The sequence below is a fragment of the Cyclopterus lumpus genome, chromosome 6 (genome assembly GCF_009769545.1).
Source record: "Cyclopterus lumpus isolate fCycLum1 chromosome 6, fCycLum1.pri, whole genome shotgun sequence".
Lineage (NCBI taxonomy): Eukaryota > Metazoa > Chordata > Actinopteri > Perciformes > Cyclopteridae > Cyclopterus > Cyclopterus lumpus.
In genome coordinates, this window is record NC_046971.1 from 9,759,085 (window position 1) to 9,777,433 (window position 18,349).

General features: G+C 42.8%; 2 protein-coding genes across 8 annotated transcripts; both read right to left on the reverse strand.

The window, feature by feature from the left end:
* Window positions 1-275: 275 nt before the first annotated feature.
* On the reverse strand, window positions 276-5,650 carry LOC117731990 (aquaporin-9-like). Of its 4 annotated transcripts, none has more exons than XM_034534582.1 (7): window positions 5,549-5,650; window positions 5,211-5,337; window positions 4,172-4,309; window positions 3,917-4,035; window positions 2,895-3,112; window positions 1,947-2,177; window positions 276-354 (listed from the first exon to the last, which is right to left on the reverse strand). In XM_034534582.1, exons 1-6 carry the CDS (start codon window positions 5,648-5,650, stop codon window positions 1,964-1,966), a joined length of 918 nt encoding a protein of 305 aa, XP_034390473.1. In that variant the 3' UTR covers window positions 276-354; window positions 1,947-1,963. The 4 variants fall into 4 exon arrangements, with proteins under 4 accessions (XP_034390473.1, XP_034390475.1, XP_034390474.1 ...); XM_034534584.1 differs by lacking the exon at window positions 276-354 and having other exon boundaries at window positions 1,698-2,022; window positions 2,077-2,177; XM_034534583.1 differs by lacking the exon at window positions 276-354 and having other exon boundaries at window positions 1,698-2,008; window positions 2,054-2,177.
* A 245-nt stretch (window positions 5,651-5,895) lies between these two features.
* LOC117731987 (cingulin-like protein 1) lies at window positions 5,896-18,246 on the reverse strand. Of its 4 annotated transcripts, none has more exons than XM_034534575.1 (19): window positions 18,132-18,246; window positions 15,589-16,587; window positions 15,420-15,514; window positions 14,487-14,550; window positions 14,255-14,350; window positions 14,026-14,174; window positions 13,329-13,470; window positions 13,028-13,240; window positions 12,723-12,929; window positions 12,541-12,645; window positions 12,208-12,360; window positions 11,866-12,036; window positions 11,405-11,557; window positions 10,001-10,090; window positions 7,908-7,991; window positions 7,050-7,174; window positions 6,683-6,791; window positions 6,412-6,575; window positions 5,896-6,315 (listed from the first exon to the last, which is right to left on the reverse strand). In XM_034534575.1, exons 2-19 carry the CDS (start codon window positions 16,558-16,560, stop codon window positions 6,243-6,245), a joined length of 3,165 nt encoding a protein of 1,054 aa, XP_034390466.1. In that variant the 5' UTR covers window positions 16,561-16,587; window positions 18,132-18,246; the 3' UTR covers window positions 5,896-6,242. The 4 variants fall into 4 exon arrangements, with proteins under 4 accessions (XP_034390466.1, XP_034390469.1, XP_034390468.1 ...); XM_034534578.1 differs by lacking the exon at window positions 18,132-18,246 and adding an exon at window positions 18,031-18,108 and having other exon boundaries at window positions 15,420-15,487; XM_034534577.1 differs by lacking the exon at window positions 18,132-18,246 and adding an exon at window positions 18,031-18,108 and having other exon boundaries at window positions 14,496-14,550.
* Between the last annotated feature and the right edge of the window lie 103 nt (window positions 18,247-18,349).

Below are 18,349 nucleotides of genomic sequence, written 5' to 3' on the forward strand. Positions count from 1 at the left end.
GGTCGTGACATGAACACGTCACCCAAAAGAAGTTCAGGTTCAATATTTTCTAAGTAATGCAGGCGTTGAGTTGAATTGCAGTAGATTTAAATTGTTACTATTGATGCTGTATTTCCTCTCAGCGCTCTTCAAGCTGATGTCACTGTGCCTTTCAACAATCTCCCTGCAGAGAGAACAACGCTCCTGGTCAATATTCTACATTTAGAGTTCCAGCTCTGTGCAAGGAGCTGACGCCACGGCCGATGAGCGAGCTGCACCTTTTGTCTCCTTTCATGGACAAAGCATGATTGTAATAGTTGCACCGGCCGGCCCAGTGTCACCCAGACTGAATAGAGTGGCAGCTGGCCCCGAGCACTGCAAAATAAGAAATGGAGATTCAATATAACTCCCGGTTCATTGTTCAGTATCAGATAATGCCCAGAGGTTAGGTTAGATTCTCAAGTAGATCTTTAGTTTGTATAGACTCGTGAAAGCTGAATATGTTGCAAGAAATAATGCGACTGATTGTTAAAATATTCGGCCATATAAACTGTATATATACATATATAACTATGTGTGCTGCTGAGCCAGTGGGAGAACCAAATATAACTATATATGTGTATAGCAGCACCACTTAAATGTCTCTGAAACGTAGATGGTATGAAGAGGGGACTTGTGAATACTGTCTATAGTTGATCTTGGTTTTTGTTTTCTTTGTTTCCTGTTTTATTTTGTAAGTTCACTCTCCTCTTGTGTCCTGTCTGGTTTTACTAGCGGCATTTGTTAGTTTTCCTGCATTTGTGTTGGTGTGCCCCGCCCTAATTAGTCCCCCCTGTCTCTTGGCAGCCATGTGGTCACCTGTGCCTCTGCTCAGCTGGTCCCACTTCCCCATTGCTCATTCTCCATACCAGTTCATTTGTTCTTGCTTTGTTTGTCTTCAGTTATGTCGGAAGCTCTGTGCCAGTTGTCTGTGTCCTTGCCTGCTGTTAACTGCCTCTTATGTTGGACTCCTGCTCGAAAGCTTTTTAAAAAAAATTTTATTCAATCATCGCAATGTTTCTGCGGGATCTTGGGATCTTTGAGTAAAAGTTTGAATTCTGTACATTTTGGTATTTCTAATTTTACTCAAGTAAATAGTCAAATCCACCACGGACCAAAAGTGGGAAGAGTCTCCACATGTTTCCACATGTTTAACTCTAAGTCACCGCCTGAGGTTTGAATTAAAATCAGACGTCCCACTGTGGCTCTTTGAGTAATCAGCTGACACAGGAAACATTTTACAGCATATTGTACTTAGCTGACACTGAGAGGTGTAATCATCCTCAGCAATCATAACAACTAACTAATAATCCATCTTTGTTTTGGGCCAATTATAGTTAAAGGTCTTCAACTTTCGACCAATAAAGGAACGTGTCTGCTGGTGAGGTTTACTGCAAAGATTTGTGCCTTTCCTCTTTCACTTCACATCACACAAGCCTTTACAACCATCTAAAGGACGTTTCATGATATAAAGGGTAAAGGTGTAAATGCTAAGATGGACATTACATGAGCAACTGCAGTTGAATATCTCTTATGAACTCGATATTTGTAGAAACTTTAATGTAGACAAAACATCACAGAGTAAAATACAAATGTTAATAAAGAACAGGAGGGAACAGAAAAAACCCATAATGTTTTAAGTGAATATACAGAGAATATCATCACAACCACTTGTAGAAGGGAGCAAACATAAAAGGAGACTGGCAGTATTGTAAAACTATTAGTCCAGTACCAACTGTTAAATATAGCCAAATAAAGGGTCTAATATCTATAATACAGTATTTACAACATACATATGAACATTAATAACAATGTTAAGCAAACAGGACTGAGATTTTCATGTGTTTATGAAACATAACATGTTAAATTGCAACACTGGTGTGGACACTGACAGAGGAGGCCTGTCTTTACCGATGGAAGAAGGTTACCGTCTTTTTTTTGCATCTTAGCTCATCGTGATCATCTCATATTTGTCCTTCAGACTGCTGTCCTCGTCGTCCTCGTCTTCCTCCTCCTCCTCCTCCTCCTCCTCCACGTGGGGCTTCTCGGGCGCATCGCGGTGGTGGTGCATCTCGATGAGCAGGTAGTAGATGACGGCTGCCACCACGCCCCCCACCATGGGCCCCGCCACAGGGATCCACCACCAGTTGTCTCCAGTGCTGCAAACAACAACGTGTAAAAAAACCACAGAGGCAGAAATGAATCTCACACAGAGGCCACTGAAGATCACTGGTGCCGTCACCGGATCATTCACAAGCATCGACTGCAATCTGTGCAGCGCATGCGACATTATGTAACACTATGGTTCATGTCAGCAGCGCAGGTCTTACTCCGTTAACAGGAGGACACAACCTCTGGGTTCATTATCGGACTAGTTTAATTGGTTAATAAAGATGTATTGCTTTGAATAACCAAAATCACAATTGTATAAAATATTATCTACATTAAGATAGACAAACAAGCATTCTATGATAATTAAACAATAACACGATTATGGACACTATTTAAAATTTAAAATTACATTTCAATAGTCCACATCTAACATGCATATGCATACAATCCAAAGGCTAACTAAGAAATAATTGACTTAATCTACAGTAATTATATAGGTTGATAAAATAAGAAATATTTACAGATATGTGTACGCCTAATAATAATAATAATAATAATGCATTTAATTTATATAGCGCTTTTCAAGGTACTCAAAGACACTTTATATAACATGTTTAAAACATCCTAAAAGTTAAATTAACTTAACTTTAATTACAATAAAAACAATAAGAACATAGATAGAGCATACAATCACACATAACATCTGTACGTTTCTATGTAAAAACTAATAACCGGGACAAAAAAACCCAAAAACTATCAGTTACCTGAAGACCTCCATCCCCCATCCCGCTGCAGCTGTGAACAGCCGGGGTCCCAGGTCTCTGGCCGGGTTCAGGGGGTAGCCACAGTTCAGTCCCATGGACACACCGATGGCCATGATGATCAGGCCGATGGCCAGCGGCTGCACGCCTTTGGGAGCTCCGATGTTTTCACCATCAATAATGGCCAAGATACACAGGACCAGCATACCGGTCCCCACCACCTGCAGGAGTGGAACAACATTTGTTTGGTAAACTGCAGAGTTGAGGCAACACTGTGCAAGTGTGTCGAGTAACTCTGTTTATCTTGGCTCAAGAGGTCTCTGTGCTTTTAGCTTCCTACTTCTCCTGCACTTTTTTTTTTTTAACGTTAACATATTTGCACACAACTTTACGTTCATGTATATTTAAGTCTGTATATATGTGAATGTCTTTGTCTACGGTCTTTTATAATAATGGTATTTTTTGGATAAATAACATGCGTAGAGTTAACCTGTGTTCAGCTGTATCGGTACATTAACATAATTTATTATATGATTCCTTCTCACTATTTGAAGTTGTAATGTGTATCACTGAAACAAGTTTAAGCTAAAAGGTTCAAATCTAGCTTTTAACCGCTATTCATTATTATGAATTACTAAGTATTTTGAGGCATGCTGTACAGCATCGCTGGGTAAACATTAACATGAGCACAATCACGCTGATTAGAGTTCAATTAGACTTATCTCAGTGGTTCACCTGATGTGGTTTTTAAGATGGTAGACGTGTTATTTTTGGATCGCTGCACCGACTAAAAAGGTGGAAAATGGTGTTAAGTATAGATTTGACCTTCCAGTGAATGCCAGGAAATGCCAGGAAATGGGTCATTAGACCCAAAGCTGAAGCAATAGAGGGGGTATTCTCAGACTAAATGGGGCAATCAATTGTGCATTAGCTACATTCGCCAGACTTGACTTAAAGGCTGAATGGGACCAGCGATGCACAATTTATTTGGGAGGTCATTAGGTTACCATGACCACAGAGCTCACCTGATCGATGAAGCCGCCGAGGATTGATAGGTGTCTCGCAGGGTAGGAAGCAAAAATGTGACCTGTTGCATTGATCCCCGTCACTGACAGAATCCCACTGGTGAAGTCCATGAAAGCATCTGTGAGGAGGACGAACAGGTAGTTGGAACCATTAGTATCTTATTATCAGGAACATGTAGCTTAAATACTTTTACTGTGGCCAACTGGTATGCTTTAATATGCAAGTGCATGGGGATACAGTTCAGGTGCATTCACCATAGTATAATCCAAAGACTGCAGCAGCTCCAGCAAAAGCACCAAGAAACTGAGCCATGACATAGAAGGGAAACTTCCAAATCTTCAGTTTGCCCAGAATCACCATGGCCAGAGACACAGCAGGGTTCACATGGCCCCCTGGGACGAAAGACAAAGCAGACAGTGAAAGAGGGGTGCAGTGGGTGGAGGAGTCTGGCATGATATCCTCTCCGTCATTAGTGATGCTGTCACATTTACGACGTGCAGCAGAAGGAGAGCGGCCCCCGGGGCGGTGCTGGGTTTTGTTATGTATGTTCACGAGCAAAAAGGCAGAATGATGGTCACGTATTAGAAATTCTACCAGTGCGTAAGAAAAAAACAAAACAAAAGGGTGTATTATCCTGTTCCTTTTTTTTAATCAAAGTGTGCTCACGTCCTGCCAATTTTTTTAATTTAAAACAAAACAAAACATCTGTCATCTGCCAGTGATCTGTCTCCATGAATTCTGTTTGGTCCTTTTGTGGTCAAATTGGAAGTAGCTGCTGCTCAGATGAGTCGGTCTCGTTTGGTCTGGTGAACGTAGCCTGTGATCAATGGAGTTTGCAGGACATTTAGTGCCCAGGGTTATGTATGACCCTGGAAAGGCCTCACACTAACAAATCAATGGGCGGTGCACTTTCATCGGATCTGGACAGAGAGCTGGCACGTCCTCGCTGACACTGGCTGGACAGGAAGTCATAAAGTTATATTATTACGAGCTGCAAGCCTCATGTTGGTAATACAACACATACAAGGGAACTATTTCAGGTGGGTTGCATTAACTATTCATTATTTTATTGGAGTCTGTAGCGTTAAACAGTAGATTAAATACAGCGAAGAAGCTAAATAAGCAAAGAAAATTATATTTTTTAAACTGATGATATTTCTTCTATTTGACATAAAAACATCCAATAACAATTATTCATCTAGCCCCATTGCACATACATTACATTCAAAGTGCTGTATCAAACGTGTGGGGAGTGGTGGCTTGTGTCAAATAAGTTCTGGAAACCACATTCACCTGAAACCCCACCGGCCACGTATGCCGCCATCATCAGTCCCACGGAGAAGCCGATGTGGACGGTGAGAGGCTCACCCAGGCTGTTTCGGCTGAGGACGGTCTGAGCGACGGAGCCGCAGCCAAACAGCTGACCAACAAGAGAGGAGGGGAACAGCAGATTTTCACTAACATCATAAAGGGACAAGTAGATGTATTAACATAAGCTGGAGCAGGTCAATGAGCACATATACAAGATATCAGACTTTACAACTTCTAAAGCAAATATAGTGTGTGAAGTGGACTAAATTGCAATTAGCGTGAGAAGAAAACACCATTTTATAATACAAAGTGCTACTTACAACCAAAACAAATGTCCCCAGGAATTCTGCCAGGAATTCCTTGAGTATTCCATGTTTGAGGGCACAGTGTTGCCTCATGCTTCTCTTATGTTGTATTTCCATGTATAACTTTGCCAACTGCTGTTAAAACTACCAGATGTCCAGCAGTGTGAACCTCTGGAGTTGTCCAATCTCCACCTCTACCCGACCGCAGCCACTCAGAACAGACCATTGATCCACTGATGAAACCATCACAGTCCTCTTTTCTGCCTCGTCGACACACATTCATGAGGTGAGATTTATATTTCATCTCAATTTCTCCATATGTGTGTGTATCATCACAGGACCAACAAGCCACATCTTTCAATAGTTTCAACATAGTATTAACATCATTTTATTTATTCATTAGTTTGAGATTTACAGTTGCAAATAAACACACACTGGAAAGGAATAACTTATTAACACATTAATGAATATGAGTACAGGTAAATCAATCAGTTTATCTGCTGCATTGTAAAACACGTTTGTAAGGTATTGTAGTACTGCATGTTGCCACAAGGGGTCAGACTTGGCAACTGAAAAAACATCATGAAATCACACCTGAGTTTGTTAAAGGGGTTATGTTGAATTATGATATCAAGGATTCTTCTCAGTAAGTCCAACATTTCTCAATATAGTCCAGAAATGACAGCATTTTGTTTTCATCACTCGGCGGTCAATCAGATCCAAAGTCATCCACGTCGTTCCCGTCGTCCGTCTTACTGAGAGGAGGTGATTTCCTCTTACGCCTGTTAATGCACAGAAGTAAAATGACTCGAGTTAAAGAACAACTTGATTAAAAGTCACACCGAATATTAAACGCAGAAACTCAGGCGAGTGGTCACCTCATCTCGTTCCGCAGTGAACTCAGTTGGCCATGAAGCTGCTCGTTGGCCTCGATCTGCTCATCCACTTCCCTCTGCAGCTTCTTTTTGCCGTGTTCCAGACGCTCGATCTCCTCCTCCGCCTCGTCCATCTGCCTCTTCGCGGTCTTCAGTCTCTGAGTCAGCTGCAGAGTTCACAAATGTGAGATATGATAAGTCACAAGTCAAATCTGCAGCTCCTGACTACTTGATAACTTAGTTGTTTTTCCTTTGCGGTTAAAGACATTTCTACCTGGTCTCTCTGGCTCTGCAGGTTGACGTGTTCCTCGTCCGTCTGCATCTTCATCTCCTTCACCTTGCGCTCCAGCTTGCGGTTGGCTTGTTGCAGGCTGTTGTTGTCTCTGAGAGGAAAAAGCACCAAGAGATCACGTCGCTGCTGCGGCTTCCTGTAACTCAACACCTTCCTAGTGTGTTTTCGGACCGGAGATGCAACCACAGGGAAAGTGATACGAGTGTGTTCACCGCTCGACGGCTACCATCAAGTATCTGATGGAACCATTATCCAAAGTGTTACCCTGCGCTGCTAAATACAAACTCAGTACACATTTATTGTTTTGTTAAGAGACATAAAGGTCATTATTTAATGTGCAGACAGTCACCTCTCTTCTCCTTGCAACCTTTCCTCAAGTTCCTGGATGCGGCTGTTAAGTTTGGAGACGAGTGAATCCTGGTTGGTCCTCTGCGATCCTTCCAGATGAGTCACTCTGCTCCTCAGGTCTTTATTCTGACAGAGGAAATGAAATAGAAGAATTACATTAATTAGATGTAAAGGTACCCAGGGGAGTGTTTGCTATGGAGCAATGTCAAAGAACAGGATGGCGTGATACACGGTCCAGCCAATGGTTTCACATTATTCCGCTCATCTACAAGAAATACAGCATTGTGCCAGAAATCTTGTAAACAGAAACTTTGTTTGTTGACAAGAACCTTAAGATGTCAGCAGAGAGTAATGATGCGGGATTATCTGTGCTGTTGAATGTCCTCCAGATCTGATGCCAGATGTCATGTCCCACTCTCCCCAAGGTTATGTTTATATTATTTTTTTCTGTTTAATTTGGGTAAACTTAAATTCTGTCTCTCGTTTCAAAAACGTCCTGCCAGTGTGATTTTAAAATATATGAATAGTAATATAAGTACCCCTCTTCCGGCCGCTGTGAATGAGGGGGTTGCATCAGGAAGCGCATCTGGTGTAAAACCTATGCCAAATCAAACATGCATATCATAAATCAGATTTCTATACTGGATCGGTCGAGGCCCGGGTTACCAACTAGATGCAGAGGACGCTGTGGCACCCCCTAAAGGGAGCAGCCAGTACGAGAACGATGACAGGTGATGTAGGGTCTCTGATCGAAGATGGCCTCTATGTCAGTAAGTGGACATCGATTTAGTTTTGTACAAAAAAAAGAAAAATACTTTGTTTTGTTGTCCAGGCATTACATGGGGTCAAAGGTCAGTACCTGTCTCTCCAGGCTCGTCTTGTCACACTCCAGGTCCTGCCTGACTGCTCTCTCCTGCATCAGCTCACTCCTCATCTGATCACTCTGTCACAGAAAGGAGTGAAACAGTTTACCTTTCAGCAGTGGGGAAATATAACTGAGTACATTTACTAAAGTACTCAGCTTAAGTACAATTTTGAGATAATTGTACTTTGCCTGTGTATTTCCATTATATGCCACTTTTACTTTTACTCCACTACAATTATCTGAGAGCGTGTACTAACTAGACACTGAACACATTAATATTTTACATGAATAAGTTTCACGTAGAAACACACAACAAGGTCTGTGGAGTGTGTTGAGTAACCGGGTCATTTCTGGAAAGAAACGTTGCTCTTCAGTTTTTCAAATACCACAAGCTGAGTCCCATGTAGTCCCATTATATTGGAGAGAAGACCGACATGTCTACTGCCAATATCTCACAAAACTAGGCAACTCCCACCAAAACAATCGAGATTGATCAACAGCACTGCTTGTAAGACAAAAAAACATCTATACTTTTGATTTTGGGGTGAACTGTCCCTTTAAAGATTAGAACTGCGTTTCAAAGCCTTTTTTTGTCTTGTGACCTTGTTACGACATGGGGGATTGTTTGTAGCCGGTTTTATTTTGATAGTCACTCTCCTCATGTGTCACGTCTTGTTCTACTTCCTGTCTTTGTCTTTTTCCCCCCCTATTTTCTCTCACACCTGTGTTTCATTAGTGAATTAGTCCCCTGTGTATTTAGTCTTTGTGGTTTCCCTCTGCTCAGACGGCAGGTTGTATGTCTTGGAAACTTTATGTCTACGCTCCAGCCTCGCTGTTAGTGTTTAGTGTTTAGTGTTCTTCAGTGTTATGTCTCCATAGTTCGTGTTGGATTAACTTCTGTTACCAGCCTGTTTTGGTCTCAAGCTGGAAGTATTTTTTTTTTTTGTCATGAGCTGATTTAATGAAATTCTCCCTGCTGCCTCTTCATCTCTTCATTTGAGTTTAGGTCTAAAGCTCTTAATCCCAGAGCTGTGACAGACCTCTTACAACGAAGAGCCTCTTCGACTAAAGAGATCAACTGGAGAGACATTTACCGTCTAAACTTCTCACTTGGCTTCATTTCAATAAGTGTTTGTGACTCAACGAGGTTAAATTAACCAATTGTTCATAAATATCAACATAAATGTGTTTAGTTTTAGTTTTCCAGGACCCACCGGACTAAACTTGCCACCCGTACATAGATGCATTAGCCCGTATATAAAATTCTGCTTACACATTAAGGTATCAGTATAAACAATTTAATAATGTCATATATAATAATTAATATGTCACTCACATGGGTTTACTTGTTGTACTTTTACTTCGTAGGATTTTTCATGCAGGGCTTTTAATTGTAACTAAAGTATTTTCCCAGTGCTTTATTGGTGTTCTATTGGCAAAGGATCTGATACTTATTCCACAGTGGCATTAAGTCACAAGATAAATAGTGTAAATGTGCAAGTTGTTATTCTTTATGCAAATGTTTTACCATATAGCTAAACATGGGCTTGAACTTTATGCAAACTGTTTTCCATATTGACTGAAAACACAACATTATTAAAAAGGACAACAGCTGTTGACAAGCACTTTCAGGTTAAATTAAAAGTGTTCAGCTTAAATCCTTAAACTCAGAGGAAATGCTGTCTGGTCTGAGCTGCTCTATCTGATCTAAAGGCTCCTTTCCTCTCTACATCCAGGGGCCCAGTGAGGGGAGTGTGAATAGCTGCTCACAATGGTGTGCTGCTTCTTTTGTCTTTGCACTGTGTTTTGTGTCAATTAGTCTGCGCCACATTGCTCCCATGAATGGTGGCCTACTTCACAGGCAGACTGAGGACGTGAGGCATCTTGTGACGACATCGGAGAGGAGGAAACGTATATTAAGTCTGTGCGGTTCAGTTCAGGGCCGTTGCAAAGTGAGCGTCTGAAATCTGAGTACTCAGCCCAAAATCTGTTTTTGATGATAACAGATCTAGGGCTGAGTGTTCAAACTGAACACACAAATGATGAATGTCAGCAGATTCAAAACGAGAGTGAGGGAGTGAACCTGCCTGCTCTTTGGTTTTGTCTAATCGTTCCATCAGGCGGTCAGCACTGGTGCGCTCATCATTGAGATCCTCCTCTAGTTGACTGATGCGTCCCTGAGAGAAGAGGAACACATGAAAAATACGTCAAACCGTTAATATACTGCATTACGATACAAAGCAGAGGATAGAAAACTGACTTGTATTTTCAAAAAAGGGGTTTGGCTGATAATACATGAAGCAAGCTGTATAAATAAGGGCATTAAGACAAAGACAATAACGCCAGTGTTTGTCTCTGGGAATGCAGGAAGAGTGAAAGACGATTCCTGTGGACACCCAGACAGGTCTGATAACTTTGTACAGTAAACATGAGCTTCCTCGGTCGACGCGCAGTGTCAACAGTGATCACTCTGGTGTCGCCGTGTCATGTTTTGTCATCAGCAAGACAAACAGTGCTGAGCTGTGAGGTGTTTGTTGTCACGGCTCTTTTCAGTGCCCTTAAAGTTCACAGGAAAGTGCAAAATACTGGCCCCTGAACCCATTCAAAACATGATGATGAACTGGAGCCTGTTGGTCTGAGTGCTCTAATGAGATTGAGTGCACTTCCTCATGGAAAGCTCCAGATGACCTACTGTGAACTCAGATATATTTTATTTTATCTGCACGAGTTAGACCTCAGGAAGACAATTAGTCAGATTCAGATTGTTTAAAGCTTCATGTCTTCATGGCATAATGTGGTCCTGGAGACACAGGCTGAAGCTGGAAATACCACAGAATCAGGTGTGTGTACTTTACCAGGTTATTATTATTATTATTATTATGAATTAATAATTATTTATAGAAATTATTTGTTAAATTTGTTATTTTGTTATTAATTAATTAATTATGAGTTATTATTCATTCATATGTCTGTCTATGGACAGATTGTGGAAAACATAAGCGTGTAGTTGAAATCAAAATAAAGGTTGGGTTCAAAGATCGCTGTGGTCTGAGCAAGGCCGCCGGAAGTAGAGGGGTAGGAAGTCACGCCCCTGGCCAGAATTGGCGTTGGGACTGGTGTGATCCCAAGATGGTCTCTAGTTATTCTATTTATTTCTCTTTTCATTCATAAACAACAATTGATGAGTGTTCATGTTGATGGAAATGTATCTTACCGTCTACATCCTGCACTGTGACAAAGTATTGTTCCTTTTCACCTATTATTCGGATGCCTGTTTATGCTCTGACACTCTGCTGATTATACTTTATGTTCAGTTTCCTGGTCATGGTTATTACTCAGCCTGTGAAAATAGTTGTGTAGTGTCCTCTGTAACTTTGTTTGAGAGTTCAGCTTGGACTTGGATACCACCAATTAGTCCCCCAACATTATGGAAGTGCAATATTAAATCTCTGGAGTACACCTTTCATTTCCTAAGTTGCTGAGACGTTTACCTCCATGAGTTTGACCTGGCGCTCTCTCTCTTCCACCGTGGCTGCGTTCCTCTCCTCCAGCTCCTCCGCCCTCTGCTCCAGCTGCCGGCCCCTCAGCTGGGCCTCCTGCTGCTCCCTGCGACAGCGCCGCAATTCCTCCTCCAGAGGAAGCAGCTGAACTCATAACATACCACAGAACAAACACACTGGAAGATAAGGTAACATGCAACATTTGCTCGGGTCAATCAGTCTGGCATTTGTGCATGTGTGCAGTCTTGTTACACATCTGGGACTACTTTGTGTGTTTCTGTTTAATTACACACAAAAACCTAAATTGAAAATAGTTTTAGGATCCATTAATACCTAATCAGAAAACAAATATGTAAACTCCTTTCCATCCTAGTGGCGAATTGTTATTGTATTGGTGACTCAGACCGTTGAACCCACATGCTGGTGAATCAGAGAGACAATGAGTACCACACCTCTTCCTGAAGTTTTTTGGCTGCCTGACGGGATTTCTCCAGATCTGCTCCCTTTTCCTGCAGCTGTCTCCGCAGCTCGTCCAGCTCCCTCTGACTCTTCTCTCTGGCCTCATCAACCTGGTCCTGAAGTACATCTGTAGACGCCTCGCACTCCTCCATAATGATATTCATCTGAGATTAACAGAGTGTTTCTACAGTGAGATAAGTGGACCTCTTTGGGTACATGGACAAAACTATCCGAGCACAATAAATCAGCTGTTTCTGCTGATCTCATGTGGCTTCAGGGTTGAGATGACAGATTAAAATAAATGCCTAATAAGTAAGTCCAGGTACACCTCTCACCTTCCTCTGCAGTTGCTCCACAGTCCTGTCCTGCAGCCTCCTCTCATCCTCCAGCTCAGTTTTTGCCTTCCACAGCTCCTCTATTTGTTTCCTCTCCTCCTTGAGTTTCTCCTTCAGGTCCCTGTGCTCATGATTTAGCTTGGACAGCTTACTCTGGGAAAGGAAAAACAAAGGAAATGGGACAACTGTGAGCTTCCAAGCATCGCTGAAAAGACAGTTCACGGTGTGTGAAGAGACGGGATGCGTGCAACAAAGTCAAAATCTGTTATATGTGATGCAGCTTCGACCACGAGGACACCACCGAGCGGTTTCTCTCAAGCTAACTGGCGTTACCTGCACGTCCTCCAAGCGAGTGAGCAGCAACTGGTTGGACTGACTCATCTCCTCCTCATTCCTCCTCACATTCGTCAGCGCTTCCTCAACCTGCTGCTTTTCCCTCTGGAGAACAAGGAACACATTGGCATGTTGAAATAGAGAACCTCTATGAATAAACGCTAGTAAATCAGGTGCCCCACCTCCAGCTGCTTTGCTCTCTGCTCCAACAGTCTCTCTGTGGCTTTGGACTCCTGCATTGTCCGACTCAGCTGATCCACATTGTTGTTCAGCTCCTGCACCTTTCCTCTCAGCTGATCTCTGTCCTGGCTCAATTCCTTCAGCTGCACCTTAGCTGCGCCTCTCTCCTCCTCTGCTTCGACCTTCTCTTGACCCAGCAGGGCACTGTTCTGTGAGACGGGACGGAGGAGTAAAATATGAATATACGTTTGGAATGTTTTGGCTGTTGTAAATAATGAGAAATAGAGATCCCTATCTTCACTGTTACCTCTTTAGCCATGTCTAAATCCCTGAACAGCTTCTCAAGCTCAATTTGATATTCCTCCTTCAGAGCGCCGATGTACGCGTCATGAGTCTCCACCTCCTCTTTGAGCGCCCCCTTCAGGGCGCCGAGCTCCCTCTCCCTGCGGTATAGCGCCTCCTCCTGCTCTTCCTTCACCTGCAGCATCTCCTGAAAGTCCACACGCAGCTGCGCCATATCCTGAGACATACATCGAGATACTACGTCACTACCTCCAGTCCAGTGAAGGAGCTTTACAGCTGCTGTTGATTTGTGCGGTTTCATTTACCTCCAGAAGGACTTCTTTTTCTGAATTAATCACCTCGACCCTCTTGGCTTGGTCCAGCTCATCGTGCATCTCAGACAGCTGCTGCTGGAGGTCTTTCATCTCCGTCTTAGATCTCTCTCTCTCTGCCTTCATCTGTGTCAGCCTTACAACGTGCACAAAAATGCATGAAAGACAGAAATATGACAGATATCATATTTTAGATCAAGAGCAGAAGCCTGCTTCCCATACTTCAAAGTGTTAGAAAGGTGCTTGATAGGACTAGGTATATCTGAACACTTCATCCAAATGGTATTTGACCCCGCTTTCAGTCAAATGACCTCCATCAGATCATACATCAGTTCACTTCAATGATCTTATTAAGTATTAGCAGAAGCTTAGTTAAAGAAAGGGTAACATAGCATTGAGGTATTATATTTAGTTGCATTTAAAACTGTTTCATTTGCTATTCCTATAAAGAAAATCAAGGGGAAACCACAAGCTAACAATCCAAAAAATCCACCTATCAAGTACATCTAAATCTCAATTGTTTACACTTTATTTGTTTAATCCACATTGTGCTGGACTATTTCAGGAGCAGTGACTTCCTGAAGCCAAACACTCGTGAGCCAATAGCAGGCTAGACACCTTTCTTTATGGAAGCATATTTTTACATAGCAGTTTTTATTTTAAACTTTGTGAACGACGGTGGTATCCTTACTCCTGTTTGGTGGACTGAAGAGCGGCCTCGATCTCAGCCAGTCTGTCGCTGAGTTTGTAAAGCTCATCTTGACTCTTGGCCAACTCTTCCTGAAGTTTCTTCTTCTCTGTCCTGGCCTTTTCACAAGCCTTAGCGAGAGTCTTTTCATTCTGCACAACAAAACATCATCATCACTGTAATAGAAAGTGGATGTTTGAGAGGGGAATCAGCAGGATGGGACTGCACTGACCTTAATCTCTGTTTCCAGTTGTTGCTTTAATTCAGACACTTCTTTCTCCAGCGCTGCCTGTTTCTGCTGCAAAAGCTTCACCTCGGCTGCATAATCCTACATGTGTGAAAAAGGAGACGCCCAACATCAGCGTTAGTTTCAGACAAAGACATTAAATCAGGCTGACTGGCAAACATCTCGTTCCAACACACGCTTTCTCCTCCTCCACATTTTCAGCAGCTTTCCACTTGACCTTTTTGACCTTTTCAAGAAGCACGGTGACGTTCTTCTGAGTTGTGGCGTCATCGTCAACTGTCCTGAGAAGCAAGAACAATATTTCACAAACACTAGTACTAACATGGTGTAATGATAACATCTGACTTTGTCAGTTGCTATAGAAAGACCGGGCAGTGCCGATGCCTAAGTGGCGTGACCCACCATAGGTACACAGTGTTGTTTCAAGCACAAAAACCCACCGATGGATCATAAAAACTTTCCACGTGAAGTTATTTTATCAGTGGAAACAAGTACATGCTCTGCATTCCTGACTGCTGTGTGAGCACACAGCTGGAGCAGAGGCCCCGTATCTGCTGCACTACATGATCACAACTACAGCTAAAGATGGCGGGAGGTTTTTCATTCAAACCTACTTTACTTTAATTAAGAAACTGCAAAAAGAGAAATTTTAATTGTTTTTGAACGCTTCTTCGCATTAATACTGAGAGTTAAATGAGCGATCGATACCCTCTCATATCTGTGCAAACAATATGAAGCTGCAGCCAGTTAGCGTTGCTTAGCACAAAGTCTGGGCACAGGGGAAAACAGCAAGCCTAGAGCACATCTTGAGCAAACTAATTAACACATTATATCTTGTTTATTTGACTCCTGATACTTACTGTGCAAGAAATAGTTTAGAACATAACTCACAGTGTTATGTATGTATAACATGTTAGTGAGCTTTAGAGGTGCTGGTACAATATTGGAGCCACAGTCTTTTTAAAAAATCTAATTTCATTTAACTGCTTATTTAGCTTTTTGTTAAATGTTGCACTGATGGATTGCTTCACCTTGTGTAAACCACTTTGAATTGTCTCTGTTTAAAAGTTGCAAGAAAGCAACTTTTTTCCACCTTCCTTTAACTTTAAATTTCCTTTAACTAACTGAGCTCGGGCTGAGGGGCACTTACCCATCCTTGAGGTAAGTGAACAGCAGGTGTTTTGCTGCGTCTTCAGGTGGATCGACTGAGAGTTCTTGCTGCCCTTTCAGAAGATCAGGAGTCACCTGGTTGGGAGATATACTGCAAATAAATACACACTTTTAAATGGCCACCGTGCCTTGGCACACATCTCCTTTACCTGTGCATCTCTTTCATCTCTTTCATCCGTCTGGTCACTGAATGACCTGGAGATGGAGGGTTTCTCTGCTCTGTGAAGTATATTAGCAGCATGTGGAGTCATGGCCTCGTTTCCATGATGTCCTTTAAGCAGTGTGCTGGACTGGTTCTCCTCCCTTTGCACAGGGGCTTCTCCGCCAAGGAGTCGAGCCCTGGCTGACCCCGCAGGATACATCCCACCTGGGGTCTCGCCCCTGACGCCCTTCAGAGACGAGGCTCTGCTGGAGGAAGAGGACGAGGACGAGGAGTCACAGTTTCGACTGCTGTCCACGCTGCGTGACCTTCGACACTGCTCTGGTTCCAACCTGTTCCTTGGGCCTCCCCTTCCCCTCCTCTGGCTGCTGTTGAACCGGCTTATTAGCTTCCCAACAGATATGAAGGAGTCTGTGTCCACTGAGATTGGGGGCCTTGCAGGGACTTGTCTACCTGAAAGAGGTGTCTTGTTCAGGGCCACCTCACTCTGGTCTTCCACTGGGCCCTCGGCAGGCAGAGGGATCTTGGGTTTGTTCACATTAGCAATCTCAGGATGACCGCCGGCGTTTAGCGGTCCAGGTTGAGCGACTGAAGCTGTTGAAGGAAGGACTACATTCATGTTATTACTTTCAGGGTCATAAGGTCTCAGAATCTCTGGGTGGTTCTGATAATGAAATGTGGAGGAGGCTGCAGTCCTCTGTGACTCAGAGGGAGAGTGTCTTTCATCCACAGACCTCCTCACCATGCCAGAATTGTACCCCACTTGGTGAGTGATAACTGAGACGTCGCGGTGGATCTCCTGGCCAGAACTGTTCAGAACCACGTAGGGTTGACCTTTAATCCCTTGGATCTGCACCCTGACACCAAACATGTTGTCCTGGCTGCCTCTGGGGCTGTGTTGCTGCATGTAGCTCCTCTGCATCCTGACATCCGGAGAGACGCTCAGCCTATGAGACTCCATCGTGACTCTGCTGGTTTAACAGATGAACTGAAGAAAAAACAAACGGGCATGTTAAAAAAGGACCCTGAAGGAAACTGACCCTGCATGGGAATTGGAGAATGATGCATCAGGTTGGTTTACACAACATTGGAGCAGGGTCAGAGGCGCACTTGGACACAATGACAGACAGGGAGCTCCTCACACAGATGCCCTCAGCCAATATAAAGAGAATAAATGGACGCTGACGAGAGCCTGATATTGCTGTGCAATGAAAACAGCTCCTTCTGTGTGCTCATGACAGTGTACTATTGTACGACTGCATGATGACTACAACTGGCCGGGGTCCCCAAGGTGTCGTCACCCACTTCATGGTATGACACTTGAGGAAAATGTTTGTCCACAAATATATTACTGTGTGGCTGAAACACAAGAACACAGGAGGCATTGTGCAGAAGACAGAACGGGGTCTTCTTAAGAGCACCATCCCGAGTACGGTCGCTTCAATTAATAACACAACAGGTCATTTATAATAATAAGTTGTAAAAGTACAACTTTTTAATAAGACAGCGGGTTCTGTGATTGCTCTATTAACGGCAATACTTGATTGACGAATGCTTTATAAGGTTAGTTGTAAGCCATTAGCAAGGACAACTTTTGGGTTGCCGTGCATTTGAATTATTCTGCTTAATGGTGCTATATACAAGATTGGGATGATTTTGATTACCTCTCAACGGCTCTCAACATGGCAACTGCTTAGCATGCGGCTCACAGGTAATGGTAAAAGTGCAAACTACGCCAAAAGTGCCGGCAGAGGTAAGAAGGTGGACACTCCTCAGGAAAGAACGAAGAAGCTCAGAGAAAGAGGAGGGAGACATTACTCCCCTGTATCTTTACACAACAAGTGATTTGCTGCTATATTAATGCTCTGAATATCTAATATAACAATAAGTGTGTGTATTTTGTGCAAGCTTATAACTGTTCCATGAAACATTTGAAAATGATTTAGAAACTATTAATAGCACCATTAACTTCCACTAACTGCAGCTTAGAAACCCTTTTATGAAGTGACCTTTATTTTTTTTTAAAAGAGACATTCGTCCAAATCAAGTCCCTTCGCATTGTGGTCAATATATATTACATTTTCGTTTGCATCACTTTTTTTTTTCCTATTCGTCTATCAGAAGTATACAATTCCAGTTTTACTGTTAATGAGGGAATCCCCTCCAGGTAACGTTAGACAAGTAAGTAACTTACTGCGGATTTGCGTTTATCCGGTTTTACTTCATGCATTTCAATTTAAACAGTAACGTAAAACTAAGTCCACCGTCACAGTAGAAAATATCACGTCAATCTACAGCCACATTAAGTTATGTTACATCGAGGAAACGTCAATCAAAAACTATATCACAACTTGAAGTTTACTCTGACAGATGAAGAAAGATGGGGGAACAAAAACCTCAGCAGCCGACATTAGGATGACCCTGAACTCACCACTGAGCCCCGCAGAGACGCTGCACGTCGCCGTAGATACAGTTTCGCCTTATTTTAAGGAAACATGCGTTATAAAGACATCGATCCGAGCTGAAACTTACCCGCTGAGTCTTGAGTGTTGGACAGAGACCTCCTCCTCCTCCTTCCCCTCCTCGTCCTCCTCCCCTCCCCTGTCCGCTCACACTGTCCTGCCTCCGCCCGTGTCCCGCTCTGAGAGGCGTTCAAGGCCCGCTCTGTGTCAGATATTCAATCCATATGATGACGCGAACATCTTAATACGACGAAATGTATTTAATTTACAAGCAACTTATTTTGATAG

Excerpts from the sequence above, each read along its gene's own strand:
- LOC117731990 (XM_034534582.1), bottom strand. The coding sequence starts at position 5,650 with ATGGAAATACAACATAAGAGAAGCATGAGGCAACACTGTGCCCTCAAA. Across the intron at positions 4,036-4,171 it reads AGTCTTTGGATTATACTATG|ATGCTTTCATGGACTTCACC; the intron begins GTGAATGCACCT and ends TCCTCCTCACAG. Across the intron at positions 2,178-2,894 it reads TGGGGGATGGAGGTCTTCAG|CACTGGAGACAACTGGTGGT; the intron begins GTAACTGATAGT and ends TGTTGTTTGCAG.
- LOC117731987 (XM_034534575.1), bottom strand. The coding sequence starts at position 16,560 with ATGGAGTCTCATAGGCTGAGCGTCTCTCCGGATGTCAGGATGCAGAGG. Across the intron at positions 7,992-10,000 it reads TAGACAAAACCAAAGAGCAG|AGTGATCAGATGAGGAGTGA; the intron begins GCAGGTTCACTC and ends TTTCTGTGACAG. Across the intron at positions 6,792-7,049 it reads AGGTTGCAAGGAGAAGAGAG|AGACAACAACAGCCTGCAAC; the intron begins GTGACTGTCTGC and ends TTTTCCTCTCAG.